The sequence below is a fragment of the Calliopsis andreniformis genome, unplaced genomic scaffold (genome assembly GCF_051401765.1).
Source record: "Calliopsis andreniformis isolate RMS-2024a unplaced genomic scaffold, iyCalAndr_principal scaffold0022, whole genome shotgun sequence".
NCBI classification, from domain to species: Eukaryota; Metazoa; Arthropoda; class Insecta; order Hymenoptera; family Andrenidae; genus Calliopsis; species Calliopsis andreniformis.
In genome coordinates, this window is record NW_027480432.1 from 8,780,020 (window position 1) to 8,802,957 (window position 22,938).

General features: G+C 33.3%; 5 protein-coding genes across 10 annotated transcripts; 3 read left to right on the plus strand and 2 right to left on the minus strand.

Moving 5' to 3' along the window:
* Nucleotides 1-1,914: 1,914 nt before the first annotated feature.
* On the minus strand, nucleotides 1,915-6,188 carry Pabp (poly(A) binding protein). Its single transcript, XM_076391538.1, has 4 exons — nucleotides 5,655-6,188; nucleotides 4,261-4,571; nucleotides 3,238-4,180; nucleotides 1,915-2,608 (listed from the first exon to the last, which is right to left on the minus strand). Exons 1-4 carry the CDS (start codon nucleotides 5,845-5,847, stop codon nucleotides 2,166-2,168), a joined length of 1,890 nt encoding a protein of 629 aa, XP_076247653.1. The 5' UTR covers nucleotides 5,848-6,188; the 3' UTR covers nucleotides 1,915-2,165.
* Nucleotides 6,189-6,625: 437 nt separating this feature from the next.
* On the plus strand, nucleotides 6,626-7,869 carry LOC143187371 (cytochrome b-c1 complex subunit 7). Of its 2 annotated transcripts, XR_013003190.1 has the most exons (5): nucleotides 6,626-6,889; nucleotides 6,980-7,030; nucleotides 7,172-7,338; nucleotides 7,447-7,591; nucleotides 7,694-7,869. XR_013003190.1 is itself a non-coding variant. In XM_076391539.1 (4 exons), exons 1-4 carry the CDS (start codon nucleotides 6,865-6,867, stop codon nucleotides 7,525-7,527), a joined length of 324 nt encoding a protein of 107 aa, XP_076247654.1. In that variant the 5' UTR covers nucleotides 6,632-6,864; the 3' UTR covers nucleotides 7,528-7,642. The 2 variants fall into 2 exon arrangements, 1 of the variants encoding a protein (XP_076247654.1); XM_076391539.1 differs by lacking the exon at nucleotides 7,694-7,869 and having other exon boundaries at nucleotides 6,632-6,889; nucleotides 7,447-7,642.
* Nucleotides 7,870-9,199: 1,330 nt separating this feature from the next.
* On the plus strand, nucleotides 9,200-12,575 carry Napi-iii (Na[+]-dependent inorganic phosphate cotransporter type III). 4 transcript variants are annotated; one of them, XM_076390770.1, is made up of 7 exons: nucleotides 9,200-9,586; nucleotides 10,132-10,903; nucleotides 10,984-11,190; nucleotides 11,257-11,467; nucleotides 11,547-11,780; nucleotides 11,850-12,187; nucleotides 12,253-12,575. In XM_076390770.1, exons 2-7 carry the CDS (start codon nucleotides 10,700-10,702, stop codon nucleotides 12,481-12,483), a joined length of 1,425 nt encoding a protein of 474 aa, XP_076246885.1. In that variant the 5' UTR covers nucleotides 9,200-9,586; nucleotides 10,132-10,699; the 3' UTR covers nucleotides 12,484-12,575. The 4 variants fall into 4 exon arrangements, with proteins under 4 accessions (XP_076246885.1, XP_076246883.1, XP_076246884.1 ...); XM_076390768.1 differs by adding an exon at nucleotides 9,853-10,018 and having other exon boundaries at nucleotides 9,204-9,586; nucleotides 11,547-12,187; XM_076390769.1 differs by adding an exon at nucleotides 9,870-10,018 and having other exon boundaries at nucleotides 9,204-9,401; nucleotides 11,547-12,187.
* Nucleotides 12,493-16,588, plus strand: LOC143186911 (EF-hand domain-containing protein 1). Its single transcript, XM_076390766.1, has 6 exons — nucleotides 12,493-12,614; nucleotides 12,719-12,866; nucleotides 12,940-13,076; nucleotides 13,394-13,716; nucleotides 13,887-14,335; nucleotides 14,952-16,588. Exons 2-6 carry the CDS (start codon nucleotides 12,813-12,815, stop codon nucleotides 15,930-15,932), a joined length of 1,944 nt encoding a protein of 647 aa, XP_076246881.1. The 5' UTR covers nucleotides 12,493-12,614; nucleotides 12,719-12,812; the 3' UTR covers nucleotides 15,933-16,588.
* Nucleotides 16,589-17,647: 1,059 nt separating this feature from the next.
* Nucleotides 17,648-22,422, minus strand: Ythdf (YTH domain-containing family protein). Of its 2 annotated transcripts, none has more exons than XM_076391016.1 (4): nucleotides 21,849-22,422; nucleotides 21,720-21,747; nucleotides 18,438-20,140; nucleotides 17,648-18,358 (listed from the first exon to the last, which is right to left on the minus strand). In XM_076391016.1, exons 1-4 carry the CDS (start codon nucleotides 21,882-21,884, stop codon nucleotides 18,311-18,313), a joined length of 1,815 nt encoding a protein of 604 aa, XP_076247131.1. In that variant the 5' UTR covers nucleotides 21,885-22,422; the 3' UTR covers nucleotides 17,648-18,310. The 2 variants fall into 2 exon arrangements, with proteins under 2 accessions (XP_076247131.1, XP_076247130.1); XM_076391015.1 differs by having other exon boundaries at nucleotides 18,438-20,158; nucleotides 21,849-22,420.
* Between the last annotated feature and the right edge of the window lie 516 nt (nucleotides 22,423-22,938).

Here is a 22,938-nt window from a genome sequence, read left to right on the forward strand (position 1 = left end):
TTCAAACAAAAATGCACTAGTTTCCAATTACTGAGAGTTGGTTAGCAAGTATGGCTGCTAGATGGCGATAGATTAAATTTTTATTAGTTCATAAATACTGCCACTAGATGACGACAAAATTTAATTTCCACCAGTTCATAAATGTTGCTACTAGATGGCTGTACTATTTAATATCGATCAGTTTATAAATGTTGCCACTAGATGACTGTATAATTTAATTCCCGTCAGTTCATAAACGTCGTCACTAGATGACTATCATGTTCAGGGCTGTATTATTGGGGGGCGTTATTCTTTCGTTAAAACTTTAAAAAATATTTCCAAGGAATAGTTCCTTAATATAATAAACTTTTAATTAAACATTGTTTTGTTAATGTTGAATTAGTTTCTGACTTGGCTTTGGATTTTAGGTTTAGACTATAAGCAATGATATAGGTTAAGTAAAATGTAAATGTCAGAACAAATTAGAACCTATTTCAGTTTATAATATAATAAATTAATCTTGATCTATAATTAAATTTTAATCTAAAATTGTTTTTGAGCTAGTATTAATCATTATAAAGACTTCATTGATTTAAGTTTTCCTTTCTGTCATTTTACTTTAAGTCACGAAAAAATTAGATTCTAACATACAGAGAGAAATACGTAGTAACGAATAAGTTAATAACAAAATTAGAAAATAGAAGGAAAAGGCTAAGACTGATATATCATTGAAACATTATATTTCAACATTATTTAAAATAAATGAATAATAAATAATTGTATTACGAAAAAAAACTTTCCATACTTCGATCTTATAAATAGAGTTTGTAGATTGTAGATCTTTATGTATTTATAGAAATTTTAAGCATATTAAGTAAAATATTAAATAAGATTGAAAACAAAGTAGAACTCGAGCAATGATTTACTAAGTATCTAACAAAATTTAGAAAATTATCGGTTGCAAATATATAGATTCTTTCAAAAGTAGAATTTACATTAATAAAGACGCAACACTTTCTAGGTTATAAACTGAATTACGCGGGAAAAGCTTGTGCAAAGCACGTGGTCATCTTTACGAACGAAGAAACTTATTAAAAGCACACTGTTTTGTCTATTTTTTAATAAAGCAAACTTTGATCTAAACCATATTCACTTTATATTACTTAGAATATTATTTAAACTATTTATATACTGTTTACAAAACGAAATTTGGATACAATCCATTGCTGTTTAACCCTTAATTACCCGATTTTAGTAATTTTATACTAGATTATTTAAATTTATTTCTTAAATTTTTCTATATTTTTTCTATATTTTATTATCTCATTAAAATTTGTATAAGTATACTTAATTAGTCACAATAATAAATATAAAAAAATTTATACGAATGTGTATGAATAATTAAGGGTTAATCACTAATGTCCGAAAATCATTCAATGAATTCGATGTTAGAAAAACTGAAGTTTGTTACTCTCTTCCTGCAGCATATTTTAACATACTATTATAGGCAAAGTAATTCACAAGATGAATAATTTGTTAACAATATTTTATTCCTCCAACATCTACATAATTGATATGAAATAAATACTAATCAAAGTCCTGATATATTTCTTCAAATCAATTACTAACACAAACATTAAGTACTTTAATTTATTCAGGAAAAATAGTCTATTATAATCTAAACGTTAACAATAATCAATCGCTTAAGTATTCATTAATTTGCTCAAGAAACGAGAAAGGAAATTTATAATTACACTTAATTCGATTAACAAACATTAACTTACAGTCTAAATAGTTTAACTTATCCCTGCATGTATGCAACTCATTTATATTCATTACATTTACACACGTAAAAGAAATAATCTCACAAATTAGAAATTAAAAATATAGAAAAACAAAAGAAATTAAAAGGATTAGGGTGAAAAAATAAACTCATTTGATAGTTTTAAAGGAAAATTTATTATCATAAAACTTGATGAAAAACCCTTTCACGATCAGTTATTTAGTTTTGAATAACAATTGTTCCTGTCATTTTTGCATGTAATAATCGCTCAAGCCATCATAAAGCTTTAAAAGAAAGATTTGTTTCTTAAACCAAGGATAATCGCAGAATGAGGAAGAAGAAACAGAACATTGTTAAGAACAATTAAAGAAAGAATAAAATAATAGCCTAATAATAAGATGGTTTACTCTTTTTTAGAAGCCACAGCCTGTTTGGCCTGATGAGCCTGCAATACAGCTACGGCCTCTTCAACCTTGGCTTTCAGCGATTCGTTATGCTCAAGCATGTGCAAGAGCTCTGAGTTGTCGATCTCCAACAACATTCCGGTGATCTTTCCAGTAAGTTGCGGATACATACACTGAATTAACGGGAAGAGACGCTCTCCTAACATTTGTTTCTGCTCTTGCGGTGGAGCAGCCGCTAGCATCGAGGCGGTCAATGGTTCCTGGCCTTGAATATGAACAGCTTGCTGAACAGGTGTCGGAGCAGAGATTGCCATTGCTTGTGGTGGATTGCGCATATTCGCAGTATATTTGTAATTTGACGGACGGTTTTGAGTTGAAACTCCCACTGCTGGGCCAGCCATAGAGCGACTTTGCATGTTTGCACCACCAACGGCTTGTTGACCTACGAACAAACACAATTAATATAAATTTCAACAAAAAGTCTTAACCCTTTCAAGTGAATAACTCTTCTTTTACTAATAATAGTAGCCTAAATAAGTTTCACATTAAATTTGATGACTTTAAATTCTAAGTTTAGTATTATTCGAAGACCAATACTGCATAAATGCATCCCTAACAAAAGACAAACATATTAATCAGAGAGTTCCTAACTAGATTGCAAATGTTTATGCATTTACGAGAAATTTAAGTTTGTAAAATAGTACAGGCTATATGTCATTTGTGAAAATATACCGATTATCTAAAGTAGCTGTTATATTATTTTTTAAGGGTGGACAAGATCTGCATTTAAGTTCTATTTCTTGATTTGTATCATCCACGAAAATATGAATTTGTACAAAAACCTGCAATCTACTCGTAACAAAAACTACTCTTGAGAGCAAACAAAATACTGTAGCATCTTTAATTGACAAAATATGCATTATAGTACAGATATTGAGTTTTCGATGGAACGGGTTATTATGTCGTGAATCTCGTTTTTGAATTCACTAGAAATCATTAAAATTCTTATTGGTCTTTTTTTAAAGAACCAAACCTTTAAAAGAGTTAAATAATCGTAGAATATTTTCTCACCTGTGATAGGTCGAGCAGATAATGTGTTTCGCATAGTACTAGCTTGAGCAGTAGGAGCACGTGGTGCAGCTCTAAATGGACCTTGCATCGTAGCGAAGCCAGAACTTCCAGTCTGTACATTGGGTCGTACTTGATTAGGTTGCGCTGGCCAGCGTGGTGTCGCGCGTATCTGTGTCATCTGTGGTCCGAAGAATCTTTGCGGTTGCGTGATAGTGGGAACGAAATAATTTCCAGCACCGCCAGGCTGGAACATCTGGCCCATCTGTTGCATTCGCATGTTCGCCAAACGTTGCATGTACTGAGAAGCAAGATGCGCTTTACGATCTTCTTTACGCTGAGCCAGAGCAACGTATAATGGTTTAGTAACTATTATACGACCGTTCATCTCTGTTACAGCTTTAGTAGCTTCTTCGGGAGCTGAGAAACAGACGAATCCAAAGCCTTTGCTGCGCCCTTCCTCCATCATTACTTTCGCAGAGGTAATTGTTCCGAATGGTGCAAATTCTTTGCGCAATCGATCGTCATCTATGCTATCGTCCAAGTTCTTTACGTACAGATTTACACCTTGATAACGATTCAAACGCTCCAATTTTAATTGCTCGAACTTTCTCTTCAGTTCTTGTTGACGCTCTGCCTTTTTCTGCGCCCGTCCAACGTACATACACTTTCCTTCGGCAACCTCCTTTCCATTTAATTCGAGTACTGCTTGTTCAGCAGCGTCAGGGTCTTCAAAAGCTACAAAACCAAAGCCTCGAGACTTTCCGTCATCTTTAATCATTACTTTATGACTGGTGATGGTCCCATATTTTTCAAACATTTCTTTAAGTTTGTCATCTGTCATATCTTCTCCGAAGTTCTTCACGTAAACGTTGGTGAAAAGTTTAGCTTTTTCTCCCAGTTCCTTTTCACGCTCTTTGCGGGGTATAAATTTGCCAACGTACACCTGTGTATTCCAACATGTATAGTATAGTAATTATTTTTCTAGTAAAACAAAATTTATAGAATTATGAATATAAAAATTACCTTTTTTCCATTTAGCAACATGCCATTAACTTTATCAATAGATTTATTTGCTGCCTCCTCAGTTTCAAAGTGAACAAAACCATAACCTTTAGAAACGCCAGATTCATCCTGAGCAACTTTGCAACTAAGTATGTTACCGAAAGCAGAGAACGTGTCGTACATTGCTTTATTGTCTATGTTTTTATCTAAATTTTTTATGAATACATTTCCAACACCAGATTTCCGAAGAGAAGGATCACGTTGAGACCACATGATACGAATAGGCCGCCCCTTTATCATATCAAAGTTCATAGTATCCAGTGCACGTTCGGCTAAAACAAAGAAAGTTATCGATTAAACTTCATACTTAATTATTGAAATTAACAAGAAGATAACGTATTAATGGGATTAGCTACATATCAGTGGGATACCTACTTAAGTACCTCGAAAAGAGATACATTATTTAAGATTAGAAATCACCAAATAGGTTGTTTGTCGCTGATTATAGAGCTCCATTTATCAGTGAAGCACTGAAGAACAATACAGACTTTGTCCCTTACTATTTTTGTAATATATTTTGCAAATTTAATAGTTCCTACGTATTTTCATTTTAAAAATGAGTTTTACTTTACAAATAAATATACTTTTCTTAAAAATCAAGTTTTTGGGGTATTCTAGAAGTGAAGCTTATTAATAAATTCTGGGTGATTATGCAATTACATATTTCTTTAAACAGAACTAAAGAAATGAAATTTAAATAAATATTTTTTTCAATTACTTATTAATCATTACAATGTGAATAAAATCAATTTAACTAGATAACTTCTGCAATATGATTTAATCATAGTCTTATATTGCAAGTGAAATTACAATAGAAAGTCTTGATTCAAATATCAGAAATAAAACGAAAATCTTTATCCATGTATCATTATTTTTCAACTGAAACGTATAATTCAAAATTACAATGCTAATTGCGACATATTTTTTTCAATAATTAATTTCAAACGTAAAAAAAGAAACGCAATATGTTTCCCTTTTTTGCTCAAACTTATTATAATTAACATTGTACGCAATATGTAATAAATACGTTCTAATCTCAAAATCTACAAATCAGTAATCCACCTGAAAAATGATCGATAAATAAATTGGGGGATCATGTGGAATTCGTTAACTCCAAAACGCGATTATTGCAACACGTTACGGAGAAACAAGGAGGAAAAAAGAATATGACTCACTATCCATCAACCACTATATACCCTACTTTGTTCTAAGTGGATTTCAATATGGTGGCATCGTACGACGTGAAACACGTGTCAAGCGCAGTTACAACCGACGTGGTTGGGGATGATCTTTAGGGAAAACTTCTCGGGTATCTAGGTCAGAGGAATATCGACGTAAATAAGGGATGCGCTCACCGTCAGCAGGTTGCTGGAAGTTGACATAAGCATAACCGAGCGAGCGTCGGGTGATCATATCACGACAGACGCGTATCGAAAGTACAGGCCCAGCCGACGAAAACTTCTCAAAAAGCATCGCCTCGGTGATGTCCGTGTGCAAGTCGCCCACGTAAAGCGAGGCCATCGGGTAATTCGGAGCTCCTGGATTCATTTTTGCAGTATACCCACGTCGTGAAGCTTGTCGTGTCGTGAATTCCTCTGATTTTTTGCTTTCTCCTCCGTTCCTTCAATATGGCTTGCGCTCTTCCGACCACGTTGCTGTTCGTTACGCGATGATTACTATTTTTTTCCACACTTTACTTTATGTTTCGCGGTTTTCGGCTACGGTTTTACGATTTTTTTGTTTGTGTTTTTTGAAATTTTTATATTTTTTTTGGTTTTTTTTTTATAGAAGAGTTATTTCACGAATGGAAGTGGGTTGTGTGACCTATTTTGAGGAAAAAGGAGACACAACCACACGTGAACACAACTCTACTCTTAATGAGGAAGAGGCACGGAAAGTAGTCCCCGCAGCGTTTATATACCAACCATCGAACGCATCTTGCGTTGGGAAAGTAGTCCCTCGAAAGATTGTGCTGCCATCTGCAAATGGATCTAGGGAATTTTTTAAACGGTCCACGACGAATTACAATTTTTAATACTTATCAAAATAATACTTCAGGTATTATAACAAAAATCATATTTTCTGTACCTATGTAATAATTTCACACCAAATAAACGATAAATAAAACAATAATAACAAATATTGTGTCACACATCTAGGGATATTTTAGTTTTCCGAAACATGACAAGCATTTTTCGTTGCATTTCAAATACGTGCAGGTATTATCAATTCGTAAATGCGTCATGCATTGTGAAATCACATTTTGCGAATCTTATAATATTAAACTATGAACCGCTAATAAATAATCATTATAATGGCTTCGTTTTCAACTTGTAAGCCTTTAAAATTGTATTATGAATCATTTTCTTTGCTACAGTGAAACGTATTGGCTATAGAATTTAGAACTATATAGGGATTCCTTGGCTGCAGGTATTGACTCTAGTAGTTCTATCTTGTCGAACGAATCAAGGTTAGAAAAGTTACTATATGAAAGAGCAAGTAGTAAATTTGAGAATCGAGATTCGAAAGATTGATTGTTGAGTGTATAAAAGAAAAAGTATAAAAATGTCGCTGATAGAGCGTTTCGTTAGTAAGTAAATGTTCCATTGATGAAATTGCACAGTTAAATTTTATTTGATTTTCACCCTTATATAACTGCTATACATTGTGCATTTTGCAGCAAGGGGTTTAAGAGTATGGGCATACAACTTATCTGGATTTAATCAATTGGGTATGAAAAATTTGAATAGTGTCAATAAGCAAAAATATCTTGTATTTACTAATCTAATGTTAACTATAATAATTATTTTACTAAAATGTATTGCATGACTTTAGAGTTATTTAGTGAGTTTTTAATTATTTACAAATGTAGGTTTAATGCGAGATGATTGTCTTCGAGAAACTCCTGAACTAGAGGAAGCATTGAGAAGATTACCAGCACATATAAGAGATGAACGTAATTTCCGTCTTGTCCGAGCTATGCAATTGGATGCAGAGAGAAAGATTCTGCCAAAAGAACAGTGGACTAAATGGGACGAGGTATTATTATATGAATTTTTGATAAGAATTTCTTTCATATATTCCGTGTGCAACTTTATATACTTTTGTTAAAAATATTTCACATATATTGTTTCTCTTATTCTACAGGATGTATTATATCTCCAACCATATTTGCAAGAAGTATTGAGAGAAAAAGCAGAAAAAGAACAATGGGAAGCAGAAAATTAAATGTAATTACTGTGTAGTAAATGTTACATCTATCTCTACCTAGAGTGTAAAGCTAATACCATTGGTTTGTATATATGTCATTACCTTCTAAATAAACTTCACTTGTTCTATTTAATTTTATTACCTTAAATAATTTTTAATATTAATACTATATTTTTTATTTTAGAATATATTTAAATCACATAAATCAAATTTATCTATTTGATCATCTTTTGTTATTAACACAGTGGAATTGATATGTGTTGAAAAACAAAACAACTATGATGAACATTCATCAAATTTGTAGGTGAACTATAGAGATTTTAATTTGTCAATACTTAATATAATTATTTGTGAATTTCATGGGAGAACACAATTATTATTTATCATATCCAAATACTTTTCATACAAAAATTTAATACTAAATGTAGCAAATTAGACATAGTCTGGAAATACCTATATTTTAGGAACTCTGTTGAATTAAAAAAGTTAAAATTAAGAAAGACAACTTCAGAATATATACAGGATAGGCTAAGAAATATTGAACAGCTAATAAATATTAGCTAAAATTTAGAAACTGCTAGATTAAATTTAATTCTGTTGGATAGATACAATTTAATCTCTAACTTTATCTGACTTTTAAGAAATATGAAATGCAGCATATAATATTATGTAATTTAGTATATTATGCACTCAAAGGGTAGGCCATAGTTCTAAAAATAAAATTCCATAATAGTGCACTATCTAATTTCAATATTTAAGTGCTTACAACTTTAGAATTTCTAATTTTAAAAGACAATACTTTGAACAAAACTTGCTTATTTCTTAATGTAAATTACGAAAGTAGATATGATCTTCTTTTGTCCTTAGGAAGAGTAGAATAAGCTACCAAAATGGGATCATCTATTGTGGTGTTATGTATAAGTGGACGTTTTTCTCCTAATCTATTATGGTGAGCTTGTTCAGATGAATCAAATTACTTGAATTCAAATGGCTTGAAAGCAAGTGGTTTGAGACAATTTGGTCAGTGTGAACCTGTTATTTTACTTAACTTGTTAAGTTAAAAAACAACAAAGTTAAAATACAAATTTACTAACTACTTCTTTTGAAACCAAAAAACTTGACTTTTGTGAACACAAACGCAATATCAAGCTATTAGATCATTCTGTTTACTATTTTAGTCCAAAAAAATTAAGTCCTTCAAAGAAGAACCCCAAAAGCTATCCGATAGGTAGTAAATGGTGGTAAAATGTAACATCTGATAGAGCTGAGACTGAACATAACAGTACGTATTAATTTCTTTAGGAATAAAATAGTTTTTGAAAGTGTTATTTATGGGTAATACTTCAATACAAGAAACCAAATTCAATTAACTGGACTGATTTGAAGGAACCTTTCAAGTACTTTGGCCTGTGTGAATTCAAACTTGATATCAAGCTGAATACAAATGACTTGAATTCAAGTAGCTTTAATCTGAACGAGCCTGTAGCGAACACAAAAAAGACACGAAAAAAAGAATGGTATGGATGACCTCCTTATTTAATGGCAGACAAGCGATCATCAGTAATTGTGTTCGCATCAATTCGTAGCTCATTTAACACCCCTTATGCAATGACTTATTCATCATTCCCCCACGAAGATCCGGCGCGCGATTAGTGCGTAACACATTCGCGAGCACCGCGATGTCATTAAAGGGAAATCCGCGTGTATAGTAGAACGTTGAAACGTAAATCGATCGTCCATCGATTCGCAGATAAAACACGTCAGATTCCTACCGCAGTAAACCATTTTTGTATCGTATACGTATCAAACAGTTTCGCGGGCAAATGGCGGATCAATATGCCACCCCCACGCGGATCTGAGCGGCATCCCCAGTTGCCGAAGATTTGCTTAAAGTAATTTAACTTTCGTGAGTGAAAATATCTGCCCTCGCATCCCCTCATTCTCCCTCGTAACGATCGTCCGATTATTTTCCCGTGTCGTCGAGTCGTCCAATGCTTATCTTCCATACGAGTAACAAAAAAAACGTCCTGAAGTGCGAATCGCGCAGAAGATCGTATAAAGAATGATGCAGAAAGTGGTAATGACAGACTGCACTTTTATCATTTTCCCATATACGTAAAGAAAATTGATGTAACACGCTTGAAAGCTTTGCTCGTTCCAGTTGCCTATTTTCTTCGCTTTGTATAGTTTGTTATAGTAGATCATCGTCGTCGAATTTCGTATAATACGATAATTTCATTTCGACGAGTTCAATTTTAATTTCCTCTCGCATGAGCAATAAAAAGAGAGAGGAATCATTCTTATTCACAAATAAATTTGATCAGGAACGTGAATCTTATTCAGGGCACAATGTGTCGTAGATAAAGAAAGTGAAAGGGTTGCTTCATCCCTTCGGAGTCAGGTGCGAGAAAATTGGCAAAACGATATACTCATTGAATTCCCTTTGTGGATGTTGAAGTATTTTATTGTTTAAGCTCGGTTTTAACACGGTTGCGATGTGTGCTCGAAGGTAATTGTTAAATGAAGTAGTTGCATCGCTTTCAAGAATTCTTGTACTTCATCATTCGAGCTTAAGCGACATGTGCATTATTCGGGGGACTTACACGTTTTGGTTAATTGCAGATGCCGGAAAAAGAGCAATCAGCGTGTTTCCAGGTAAGGGAAACGTTGATAATGAGCCATAACAAAGCTGAAGATAAGTTTTTATACTTGATACAAGCTGAAATATTTAAAATATCGTTTAAACAATAATTCCTTCAGTGCTGATGAGCATTTTACTGATTGTGAATTATCCTGTGAGGAAGACATAATGATAAATCTGTTGGGTGCTACGCCAAAGTACTACCTCTGTTACATGTACAAAATTACAAAATTAATTGTATTCAAATTAAAATAGAGATATAAATTATATATATATATACACACACACACACACATATACATATATATATATACACGTATGAAACTAAACATAAATGGAGAAATATATTCTGATGTATAATTATTTATATGTGAATGAGTAGCAGATTAAGTTGGAAGTTCTTCCTTGATACATGACCTCAAAGTTAGCAATGTATTATTTTCAAACAATATGGCAAGAGGACATTCGATAACATCAGTCTTCTGACAAATGCATAAAAGCAAAATACGTACCAACAGCTCAAAAGGATCAAGTATTAAATAAATAAAAATGACTGTACCATACGACGAGAACTTGGTATGGGTAGTAGTAATTGGGTTTTTAGTGGCCTTTGTTTTGGCATTCGGAATAGGAGCTAACGATGTTGCAAATAGTTTTGGTACAAGTGTTGGCGCTGGAGTACTTACAATATTTCAAGCTTGTATCTTAGCAACTATATTCGAAATTGCTGGAGCTGTACTCATCGGCTATAAGGTACTTTGAAAATTATTACATATTATAAATTATATTTTATGTATCGTAAACAAAATTATACTAAATAATTTTCTCTTTAGGTTTCTGACACAATGAGAAAAGGCATATTAGATGTTACTTTATATGAAGGCCATGAAAAAGAATTAATGATAGGAGCATTATCTAGTTTAGCTGGATCTGGTATCTGGCTTTTATTAGCAACTGCATTACGGTTACCTATTTCTGGAACACATTCTATTGTTGGTGCTACAGTTGGTTTTTCACTTGTCTGTAGAGGTACTGCAGGGGTTAGTAAAATTGTTATTCTAATAATAAATTGAATACTTCATAATATAATGGAAATACGTTTCTAGGTGAAGTGGATAGCTCTTGCAAATATAGCAGCATCTTGGTTTGCAAGTCCTGTACTTAGTGGAATTGTATCTGGTGCTATATTTTGGCTTCTAAGAAAATCGGTACTCAGTTCTAATAAGCCATTAGAACAGGGTCTTCATATTCTCCCAGTAGCATATGGTCTTACTGTTGCTATTAATGTAATGTCAGTTGCACATGATGGACCTAAACGTAAATCAATTTGAAATTTCTATTCTAACATTGTACCATACTAAATTTAATTTAATGATATGTTTCTGTTCCTTTTCAGTTTTAATGTTAGATAAAGTGCCATGGTGGGGTAGTTTACTTGCTTCAATAGGTTTCGGTTTGGTTTCAGCAGTCATTGTATATTTATTCGTCGTCCCATGGCAAAGAAAAAGAATATTACTTTCGCTGAGTAGCAACGAGAAAACAACAAATTTTGGTACCTGTGATAAGAAAGAAACTACAGCATTATCTGTTATTTCGGAAGCCCCATGTAGTAGTAGTAATAGTAGTAATGGTAATGCAAAAGAAGCAGCGCCAAAATTACGTGGTAATAGTAGTGCGAGTCCTCTCTTAATGGTAGCAGGATCAGACACCGAGGGTGTTCAAATTGAAACTGAAAGAGGGAACGAGGAACCACCAGAAATATCGAAATTATTCGCATTTTTGCAAGTACTGACTGCGGCATTTGGCAGTTTTGCGCACGGTGGTAACGACGTTAGCAATGCAATTGGACCACTTATTGCACTTTGGGCTGTGTACTCAGAGGGATCAGCGAGGCAAGAAGCAGAAACTCCATTGCTTATATTACTTTATGGTGGTCTAGGAATATCAACTGGTCTCTGGGTATGGGGACGTAGAGTTATACAAACTCTAGGACAAGACTTAGCTCGTATTACACCAACAACTGGATTTACTATAGAGGTACGTAGAAAAATAATAGTGTATTATTATTTTATACTGTTTTGCATATCAAATATGTATCGCAGGTAGGAGCAGCAGTAACCGTTTTGTTGGCAAGTAAGGCTGGTTTACCTGTGTCAACAACACATTGCAAAGTAGGATCAGTTGTCTGTGTGGGATGGGTTTCACGTGGTGGTGATGGGGTTTCATGGAAATTGTTTCGCAATATTGCATTCGCATGGTTAATCACTGTACCAGTGGCTGGCTGCTTGTCCGCAGGGTGTATGGCTATTTTTAAGGAAGTAATTAGTTTGTGACTTCACAGTCAGGGCAAATAATACATCTTAGTGAAAGCCATCCAATGCTACTGTTGTCAATAATTTATGCAAAAATAAATGATCAAATATGATTTGAACTATTTATCCTTTACCTATGAACAATATACATGGTAATTACGTTTTTTAATCATTCATAATTTTTTTGTTACAAAATTTGATTAGTTTTAAGGTATCATCAAATCAAAGCTTCATCAATACATCAGTGTTGTTATAGAAACGGGTTAAAACAAATGCTTTAGCGGTTAGATGACTTAAACGTTCTATAGAAATTTCTTCTACAAATACATTTTATTAAGTACTTTTCTAACATGAATACGGAAGATCTGCCACTTTTACCAGGCTATGCATTTCATGAGCCATGTGTAAGTTAAGAATACAAATGGAGTATTTTAATATTTTTAATGAATGAAACTAAAGTAAATTTTTGTTTCAAAGCTTAAAGATTTTAGATTGATACAAAAATTTCGGTTTTTAAATGGTTATCGTGTTTTGCGTGATACTAATGCTGGAATTGGAGGAAGACCAATAGATGCTGCATCTAGTGCCTACATAAAAGACACAAGAGTTGTACAGTAAGTAGTACAGAATTAATATTAGGGCGTTCCACTAACTCTTATTTACTCTGAATTCATAATTAAAAGTTGAATTTGAGCATGAAACATTGAATATTCCACTGAAAAAAATAAGTTGATTTTCAGATCTTCTCTACGCCTCTATCTGTAAAGGATTTTTTTCTATTAAATCATGTCTTTCTTTGAACATTCAATTTTTATAAGTAATACTTTCACATCAAAGATATTTCAGATGGACAGAGTTGGTGGGACCTCCTATATGTATATATTTAACAAATTAGAAGTTTTAATATTGTAAAAATATTATCAAAAACCAGATATGATCCATCATTAACTTATGGTCGTGTTAAGGGATATGCGTATCGTCAATTTATTCCCCACTATGCGTTATTCTCTCAGAAATGCCTTTGTTTCAAAGCATTCTTTCGTCAAGGAATATTTAATTCTCCTGATGAACATTTTCGTATACGCCACGTAAATATAGTATATTTCTTGGAGGACGATACTTTAACTGTAATAGAGCCTACAGTGGATAACGCTGGTTTTCAACAAGGAAGGCTCGTTAGACGTGGTAAAATTGTAAAAAATGTAAGCGGTGATAACTTGCACTGGAAGGATTTTAATGTTGGGATTGACGTATGTACGTTTTAGAAGTATTGTTGTCACAATTTTTCCATATTTTCTTTTTATACTTTCCCAAAAGAGACTATTTCAATTTAAACAATGTATATTTAATATTATACGTAGGTATGTGTATTTTATTTAATTTATTTGTTACAATGTATTATTGCTAAACATTGTTGATTTTAGGTATTTATGGTGTAGTTTATCATATCACCGACTGCGATCTATTTACCAGAGAATTTTTGACCAGTCAAGGTATAGATGTTGGTGATAAAGAGGAACCTCCTGTGGATCCTTATACTAGTCTTCGCTTGTCCAAGCAGAGGATACCATCATGTGTTACGAAAATCCCAGATGATCCTAGACGCCGATTTTTAGAATATGATAAAATGGTGTTAACGTTCACTGCCACTTGGGACGAAGACATTTACAGAATTATGTATTTTTTAACGGATGACACGATAGCTGTTCGTGAAGTCCAGAAACCTAATTGTGGAAAAGATCCAGTACCAATGTTATTAAAACGAATGAAAGTACCAAAAGACTGGAAAAATTTGCCATCTGATTATCCCGGTACATATATGGAATATGGCGATCCAGAGGTAGTTGAATATTACACACCGAAGGACTTTTTAGTAAGTTTGATAATAAAGATCAATAAGTTTCATTTTTAGAGAGACTAGAGTAACAGGATGAGCACTTTTTGGATAAAACTAGAGTTAAAGTACAGAGGATAAGGTACCAGAAAAAAGTAGATATAAATAATTCAAACTTAAAGGCTGAGCTTTTAGGATTAGCATAATATGAAACTTGAGCCTTTTGAAGCTCTAAAATTAAAGGTTTAACCGAAGCTCAGCTCTCCAAGTGTTTTAGGTCAAATTAAAAAAGTTAACAATAATTTAGTGATATATATTATTTATTTCTGCTTGATTTTGAACTTCTACACAAATAGTCTATTAGTAATAGAATACTTTCACAAAGTCTGTGATGTTTTGAGGATCTTGCAATCATTATGATATAGTATACCATATAAAGAGCCACAGAATACACACTTCAATGAAAATAGTGTGTGCATACATAAGAATGACCTAAGTCATTGATTTTAAAGACTAGAGCCTTAACAATGCTCCCTCGAATCTCTTTTTATTCAGAAAGTACTCAATCATGACTTGCTCTCATCTTTACTAATGGATTAGTAAGTGATTATTGTCCACGTTCATTTTCTATATATCAAAATATTTTCTGCTGTAGGTAGGTGGTACAGTTTTCATATTCAGTCGGCGCTTCTTCCTGCACGACTGCGATGCTTTTACAAGAAAGTATTATTCAGATATGCTGGGAACAAGACAACCAGAGGCAATACCTCTTCTAACTAAAGAATCGAAAGCATCACCAGAGTTCGTGCCCCCGCCACATATTGTGTTCGGTTCACCCGATGATACTTATGCTTCCTGTTTGTCCTTTATGCCTAAACGTCCTAAGAAAGACGTTGTTCGACAACTCCTCAATTTCCCCAAAAAATTACGCTATTCGATGCACATGGACGTAGTACACCCCGAGGACAAAAATCGAGATTTTATTCTAGAATACAATTTAAGCGACGGTACAATGCTGATCCACGAACTTGAGAAACGTAATTCGGGACGTCTCGAGGGTTGCTTCCTCAAAGCAACGTTGGTTCCAAAACCGAGAACTAGCAGGGATAATCCAGAATATTATACTCCTCGAGATTTCTATATTGGCGCGATGGTTAACATTTTTAATCATTATTTTATCATAAACGGAGCCGACCTTTTCGTATATCGTTACGTGGAAACGAATCCTGAGAAGTTTCCGCAAGAAGTACGAGATAATATCCGGAATTATTTTGCTGGGCAGAATTTACTTGGCGAGGATATAGCTATCGAATTGCAGAAAATAAAAGACGCGGAGGAGGCAGAATTGCGTAAAATTAAACCGATGGAAGAGGGCGTCGATCGTGAGGATTCGAATATAAAAAGTTGTTTGACAGATTTGGAAACTCAAGCAAGACGTAGATATGAAGGAGAGCATGGCGAATTGAGACCTCGCACACCACCACCAGAAGAATTATGTCCGGATATAGTAACAGCAAACAATACAGGGAGTCCTAGACCTGATAAGATTGAAAAAGCTCGAAGTAGAGAACTACGGCCCATACAAGTAGACGAAAAGAAAGAAGTACATTGGCAAGACGAGTCTCATAAGTATTAAGACTTATCGATTGGTAATCATGTTTACTACAGTTACTCTTATTTTCTTAGCCATCTCTAGACATATTTTTATACTCCCTTTTCATAATTCAAAAGTTAATTTTTCAGAGATACAATTTTTTAAAGGTACATTGATATAAAATATTATCGTTTAATATTTTGTATTATTTTGGGGGGAGGATTACCAATCGAAATCAGAGTAATTTATATCTAGAAAGATAATTTGTTGCATATTATTACATGGTATTATTGTTAACAGTTAAATTTAAATATGAAATTGGTGTAGTTTGATTCAACATTTAATCAAACATTATACAATGTAAATACTAAACAGTATAATACATTACAAGTATACTATTCGTATGTCTGCATATTATAATATAATGATAATATACAGATATGCATTTGTATACTAATAGCATATATTGTGTCAACTATAAAATAAAATTTAGATAAATTTTTGGGATCCAAATATTTTTGAACAAAATTTTTAAATATGATTGCTAGAAACGATTAATGTTTAATCAAGTAACAATTTTTTATAAAACAGTAATTAGTAAATTACTTAACAAAGTTTTAAACAGTGATCAACTGAAATACAGAAATTTAATAAGATTTTATATACTCAGTTATACTAATTTTTTAGATATTATTAGATGCCCACTTTCTGATTAATTTAATTCATCTTACGTTACAAACAAGATGTAACCATTTGAAAACATTAGCTATAAATTTTTAACGTTGATATACTACTTTAGTGATGCATTCATTTTTGCAACGTTTCATAATACAGAAATAAAGAAAGAGATTCCTATTACGCATTGTTCAGGTCTCTTTCTTATCATTCATTAATTGTGCACACAAAAAAGAATTGTTATAATTAGCATGCTTTTGTTAAAAAATTTTGCACCACAATCACATTTAATTCATTCATTAATTTTGTACAATTTTTTTTTAATAAACTCAAAATTATACATTGTTGTTTCACAATTACCTTTTACGAAAATCGATCAATTTGCTAAAATACTGTTAATTTGCAATAAAGTATAATTTTATTTTTATAAAATTTAAGAAACAAGTTTCACTGTTTTCTCGTTCGCTTTACAATTTTCTAGAAATAAATCTCTATATGTAACTATATGTATACATAACTACCAGAAAATTAATGAAATCTATTACTTTGCACGTTTTAATTTACTAAATTCACATTAGATAAGCAAATTTTTATTACATTAAAGTTCAATTTTCTACATATAATTTGTGAAAAATTGTTTAAGTTTAGTGATATTACTGATAAAGGATTTTTTTAAAAGGAGCATGTAAAAGTATATGTACTTTTTTGTTTTAGAAAATCTATGAAAATTTTCTGCTTCAATACAAACAATTTCAATTTGTAAAATAATGAAGCCACAAAATAAATGTACCAAACATTTAAAAAAAAATAGAAGGAAATAACAGATAGATTTAACAATAAGAATTATAGTTCATGAAAATTTCATCAATAATACAATAATAATCATCACCATATACGTTACTATAGAGTAACTGTAATATTATATCCTTTTTGTTAGATAATATTTTTAAATCGTTTTTGCAGTCCATGTATAATATAATAATAGGTAATATGTATATATATATATATATAATATATATATTTATATGTATAATTATATATATTTATATATATAATTTGCAATAGATATAATATGCATAAAATAATTGGTTGACAATAATTTCTATTATTATCCAATGATCAAGCATAATTGTTACAAATAAACTTAAAATTTTGTAATAAGCCCTTGCACCTTTTTTTTTAACAGAGAAAGGTGAGTCCTTTCAGCCACAGGCACCAGGTTACATGTCCATTAACGTTTAGAACGGTACTTGATTTAAATGACACTTGCTTACAATATTGTTCTCGCATAGATTTTTTTTCATTATCAACAAAAGTTTAAGCATTTTACAAGGGTTAGTCCACATATTACAGTTTTTTTCTTCTTCCGTATTTCATTTTTTTTCTTTTCATTTTTAATTTGTACGTTTAAGAAACACCTTTCGATGAATAGCACGCAACACCACACTATATGCTTAACTGTCAGTAAGTTTTACTCAATATCCCTTGAAACTGAATTACGTTCCTCTTCGTAGTAGTTACGATTAGATAATATCTATGATGCCGACACGACGCTAATTATCATACATGTTGATTATTTAACAGAAGGAGATAGTCTCAATGACAAGAGTTCTGTCACAGTAATTAGAAGCCCTTTGTATATCCAAGAAAGCAAAGGTAAGTAGTAAGACGATAATTAGTCGTAGCGTGCTTCCTTTACGATGATTACTATCATGAATAGTATTATATTTTTCTTGTATCCACCGCTACTGGCGTGAGCCACCTCTGCCTTTGCCACGACCACCATCCCGATCCTGTGAACAAAACGTAATAATAAATACATAATTTGTGAAAATGATTCGATGGAACGTGTTGCTTTATGTTACTATTTACCTTACGCTGGTGATGCAAGTGCGATGGATGAGGATGATGATCCCTTTGCAAATCTGGATGTCCTCTATTTCTATGGTTGGAAGAATGATGATGTATAGCATTTGGCGGTGCTTTACGTTGGTCTTCTTCTGCTTGCTTACGTTCGTAATGTCCAAAATCGTCGAAAATACTAGTCGAGTGTCGATAAGTATGCAATATACGCAACACTGTCACGCCTTTTGCATGAGGGACTTCCTGTGCATCCCTTGAATTAGTCACTGGTTTGTTCTCATTGTTTTCTAATTTAATATGACGAAGTTGCACATTAGGAACATCCTTTACGTAAATCCAACGTACACGAAATTGACCTTTCCATTTATCTTGAGACCAGACAGAACTGTTGCTCTGATAATCAACAGGTGACACCATTTGGGCCATACCACAGAAATGACCCGATCCATTCACAGAAAAGAACAAGTATAAAGGTGCACCTTCGCGAGTGGCTTCTCTGTATGCTTGATCCAATCTTTTGTTACCATGTTCAGTACTACACCAAATTTCATACTTAATGGATCTGTGAATGTCATCTTCTGAATAAGATTTAATCACGAAAAACCTAGCTCCAGGAGCAGTTTGATCAAATTCTACAGGATTATAATCGTTTTTCACTTTTAGCTCATCCAGAACAGGATGTGATTGCGATTGTGCTATTTGCTGTTGCTGCTGCTGTTGCAGCGGCTGTTGCTGTTGCTGTTGATGTTGTTGCTGCTGCTGCTGTGGTGGTGGAGGAGGCTGTTGCTGTTGTGGTTGATGTTGCTGCTGCTGTTGCTGCTGCTGCGGTTGGTGTTGCTGTTGTGGCATATGAATCTGAGGCTGTGGAGGCGATGGAGGTGTTGTAGGCTGCCTATTCCAACACGGTGGAGGAGGAGGGGGTCTCTGTCTTTGCACTAACGGTGGAGGCGGTGGGACAGGAGGCTGTACCTGTGGTGGGGGTGGTGCTGTTGGAGGAGGTGCAGAAGATTTACCTTCTCCCCATGTTCCAATATCCATATTATGTTTCCCTGGGACAATAGGTGGCGGTGGCATTCCAGCCTTCTTTTTCATTCCTTGAGTAGATGAAAGAGGAGGGACTGGCTTGGCTGGTTGGCTCGCAACACTGGCCCATGTTATTTTTCTAGGTTCCTTCACTTCTGGCTTTATTGGTTGATTAGATGTAGTTTGTTGATCCTGTCGAGGTATTTCACCACTTCCCAGTGACAAGCTCTGTACACTTTGTTCAATAGTTTTAATTTCTGTATTACTAGGCGTTGGATAATTCTCATTTCCACGTGGAGCCTGGTAATAATCTTCATAGCGTGTTTTTCTGGGAGTCCCCCAGGCACTAAAATCTCCATTTCCATGAAAGTAATTAAAAGCAGGCTGGCCAAAGGTACTAAAACCACCTCCTGCACTAGCAGAGAACATTCCATCCATGCCATATGCATCATGACCTATTTGACCTCCATATCCAGAAAGAAACGCAACTGGATCTGTTCCGTTTGACCAAGTACCGTCTCCAGCACCAAATGTTTGATAAGGGAATGAAGTACCTGCATAGTAAGGACTATATGGGTCACCAGTACCGATTGGATAACTCGAATGGTGCGTATTGTTGCCTCCTCTCCATGAATCAAATCCGGTGTCTTCTCCACCAGCATGTTCTGTTTGTGGCTGCTGCTGGTGTTCTTTAGGACCATTGCTCACTATTAGAGATTGAATTTATCTCATTAATCTACTAAATGAACTTTTTATATATAATCTTTTATTGAAGTAGACTTGAAATTACTTAATGTACATCAATATTGTTCTGATTACAGACATACAAATTAAATAAGAAACTTGTTTAGAGTTCTAAAAGTGTCTATATCTAAGAATCTAGAATATTATTAGAGTTTTTACAATTTCTTTAAATAAGCACCTTAGATTTTCTATCACTTGCAAGGTACTAATTACAAAAATCAGTGATCTTTTATTCTTTTTCCTAGATAGTTTTTTTTTTATACATAATTACAAACTCCGAACTATACAAATTTATGTATGTTATTATAAAACAATGAACATGTTCTCATATAACAAATAACAATGATTACCTTTAAATTTCTGGAAGATTTTATACTTTAAAAAATTTTGCTTATTCTATATGAAAACTGTAATTTTTGTTTGAGCTATTTTTCTCTATATAGAATAATACTGATATACAAAGCTAATAATTTCAAGTCTTATTTTCAGTCTATAGATTTCTCATGACAATATTATATTAAATAATATACATATAATAAATATCTATAAGTATTATTAACACAATTATTTCAGAATTCACAGTATTATTACTACCTAAATTTCATTAGACATTAATATGCTGCGCTACAAAAAACATGGACACTGTTTTCCTTCAAATTTCACAAAATAAAGACCTTTCAATTCATTTACATGTAATGTTTTAAAGCTATTGAAGTTTCTATAAAATCATAAAAGTACATGCAAAATAGCTTTCTCCGGTCTCCTAGGCTAAATGACTATTATTTTATTAAATTTGAGTATATTTCTGATCCCTAATTAAAAAAAATATCAAATAGTATAATCTTTACAAAGTAAAACTTTATGTTACAATGTTTTGATTACTAATATTATAGATTCATAAGCCAAATTCAAATCGAACATCCAAATAAGTACTCTCAAGTAAAGAATCGCTAATTTTATTTTTTATCATCACTAGTTAAGTTAGCAATTTTACGTAAAGTACAGTCAATGAGTATATCCTTTTACAAAATCCTGTAGAAGTTTTCATAACTATTCCAAAATCTTTCATAATTTTTACTTAGTAATTTGCCTTGCAAAGAATCCATCGAAAATTACAATGTTCAAGAAAAAATACACAATAAATCAACAATTTCACCGATAACGCAAAATATCCAAAATACACTAAACCGTATCAATAGGTTAATGCACTACATGTACGTAAATGCATCGCGTGTGTATGTACGTCTACGTATTCTATGTTCAGATACCCGTCAACCTACGTAGATAACAATTATTCGCGTTAAATGAAAAAGACACGTAAACGAATCGGCTTAGTATCAATTTATTTCAACAAAACTCCACTCGAACAATGCAGATCGTAAGTAGTTCCAGTTCGGCGGCTAAAAAGTGCAAGGACATACAAGGGAGTACAATAGCGAAAATTACGCGTGGTCCCATAAATCGCGCAGAAGAAAGGAAATATAAAAGAAAGAAAGGGATCACGCAGAAATTCGGCGTACTCACCTTGACTGTTGGTTTGTCCTTTCATCCGCTGCATTCCGTTGCATGGAAAAACATACAAAATTTAGAATGGCTGTCTTCAGTGAAAGGTATCTGCAGAATAGCGGTGTGGTAGCAAGTCAACACACTGACCTGATTTGAAACAGCACCTGCCAATCCAGTTGACATAACCTGTCACACACACTGTCTGCCCTTCACAGACGCCAAATAGACGCCTGTGTCTTAATAAAATAAAGTTCCCGAATGCGATACCACGGTTACATACAACAGCGTTATACCACACGGACCGCGCGAGAAAAACTCTTCCCCGAGGAGAAGCCCTCGATCTCGAGCGCCGCTGAGTCCTGAGACCTCCGCGTATTTCCTCGCAGTGTCTTTTGCCGCGAGAGAGTCTCAGGTAGCCTTTCTTCTTGCACCTCGGGATTGATGAATTTTCCACAAAATCCTCAACTCCGAATAATAACTACGTGACGTGCACTGACCTCTCGTATGTATTAACAGATTGACTAACCTTCGCGACGATAAGGTCCCTATACTGCGAATCCATTGGAGGAGAGAATCCTCCTCATGATTTGAGAAAATTAAAGGGGGGAACGAATTATTACGTTTCTTTTTTATTTAAGAGATTTGTAGAGATTAATTTCATTTGTTGCAAAGTGAGAAGACTCATTCTTAATGTTTGATAGAGTGGAATATTTTACGGTGATGTTTGCTAGTTTCTTACTATGTCAGTGATTGAAGCTAGAGTATCGATGTTGAGTATGGTCGCGCTTAATGGATTCGGTTCACACAATTATCTAATGGAGAGTAATTTATGTTGTGTGTGGATATGTATTGGGTGAATGTGGTTTATTGAGGAATGCACGTGAAATTTAGGGTTTTATTTAATACAGCGAACTTTTGTGTGAAGTGTGGAGTGATTTGAAGAAGGTTTTAGGCGTATTTCTAGCATATTTCGAGGAAAAAGACGAATTTTGAGTGATATGATGAAATTAGAGTAGAATGAGATAAGAAATGGTTAATTTAATTGTAAGCATGCTTGCAAGCTCTACGATACAGTTGTAAAATTACTATAAGTAAAATAAAAAATGTTTATGTTGATTAACAATTATCTAGGATGTCAATATTTTGTTATCGTGACGATTCTGGTTTAGTCAACATGGTTTTATTAGTTTGTCATTGTATCGTTAGAGGTCTCGTAATTTTTCTATTTTCAAATAAT

Bases quoted from the DNA above. Each gene is read 5' to 3' on its own strand.
- Pabp (XM_076391538.1), bottom strand. From the start codon at position 5,847: ATGAATCCAGGAGCTCCGAATTACCCGATGGCCTCGCTTTACGTGGGC. The intron at 4,181-4,260 runs GTAATTTTTATA...TGGAATACACAG, and splicing joins TGTTGCTAAATGGAAAAAAG to GTGTACGTTGGCAAATTTAT. The intron at 2,609-3,237 runs GTGAGAAAATAT...GTTTGTTCGTAG, and splicing joins ATCTGCTCGACCTATCACAG to GTCAACAAGCCGTTGGTGGT.
- LOC143187371 (XM_076391539.1), top strand. From the start codon at position 6,865: ATGTCGCTGATAGAGCGTTTCGTTA. The intron at 6,890-6,979 runs GTAAGTAAATGT...TGCATTTTGCAG, and splicing joins GCTGATAGAGCGTTTCGTTA to CAAGGGGTTTAAGAGTATGG. The intron at 7,339-7,446 runs GTATTATTATAT...CTTATTCTACAG, and splicing joins AGTGGACTAAATGGGACGAG to GATGTATTATATCTCCAACC.
- Napi-iii (XM_076390768.1), top strand. From the start codon at position 10,700: ATGACTGTACCATACGACGAGAACTTGGTATGGGTAGTAGTAATTGGG. The intron at 10,904-10,983 runs GTACTTTGAAAA...TTTTCTCTTTAG, and splicing joins CTGTACTCATCGGCTATAAG to GTTTCTGACACAATGAGAAA. The intron at 11,191-11,256 runs GTTAGTAAAATT...ATACGTTTCTAG, and splicing joins TCTGTAGAGGTACTGCAGGG to GTGAAGTGGATAGCTCTTGC.
- LOC143186911 (XM_076390766.1), top strand. From the start codon at position 12,813: ATGAATACGGAAGATCTGCCACTTTTACCAGGCTATGCATTTCATGAG. The intron at 12,867-12,939 runs GTAAGTTAAGAA...TTTGTTTCAAAG, and splicing joins ATGCATTTCATGAGCCATGT to CTTAAAGATTTTAGATTGAT. The intron at 13,717-13,886 runs GTACGTTTTAGA...TGTTGATTTTAG, and splicing joins TAATGTTGGGATTGACGTAT to GTATTTATGGTGTAGTTTAT.
- Ythdf (XM_076391015.1), bottom strand. From the start codon at position 21,884: ATGTCAACTGGATTGGCAGGTGCTGTTTCAAATCAG. The intron at 20,159-21,719 runs GTGAGTACGCCG...AATCTCTAATAG, and splicing joins AGGACAAACCAACAGTCAAG to TGAGCAATGGTCCTAAAGAA. The intron at 18,359-18,437 runs GTAAATAGTAAC...TTTTGTTCACAG, and splicing joins ACTTGCATCACCAGCGTAAG to GATCGGGATGGTGGTCGTGG.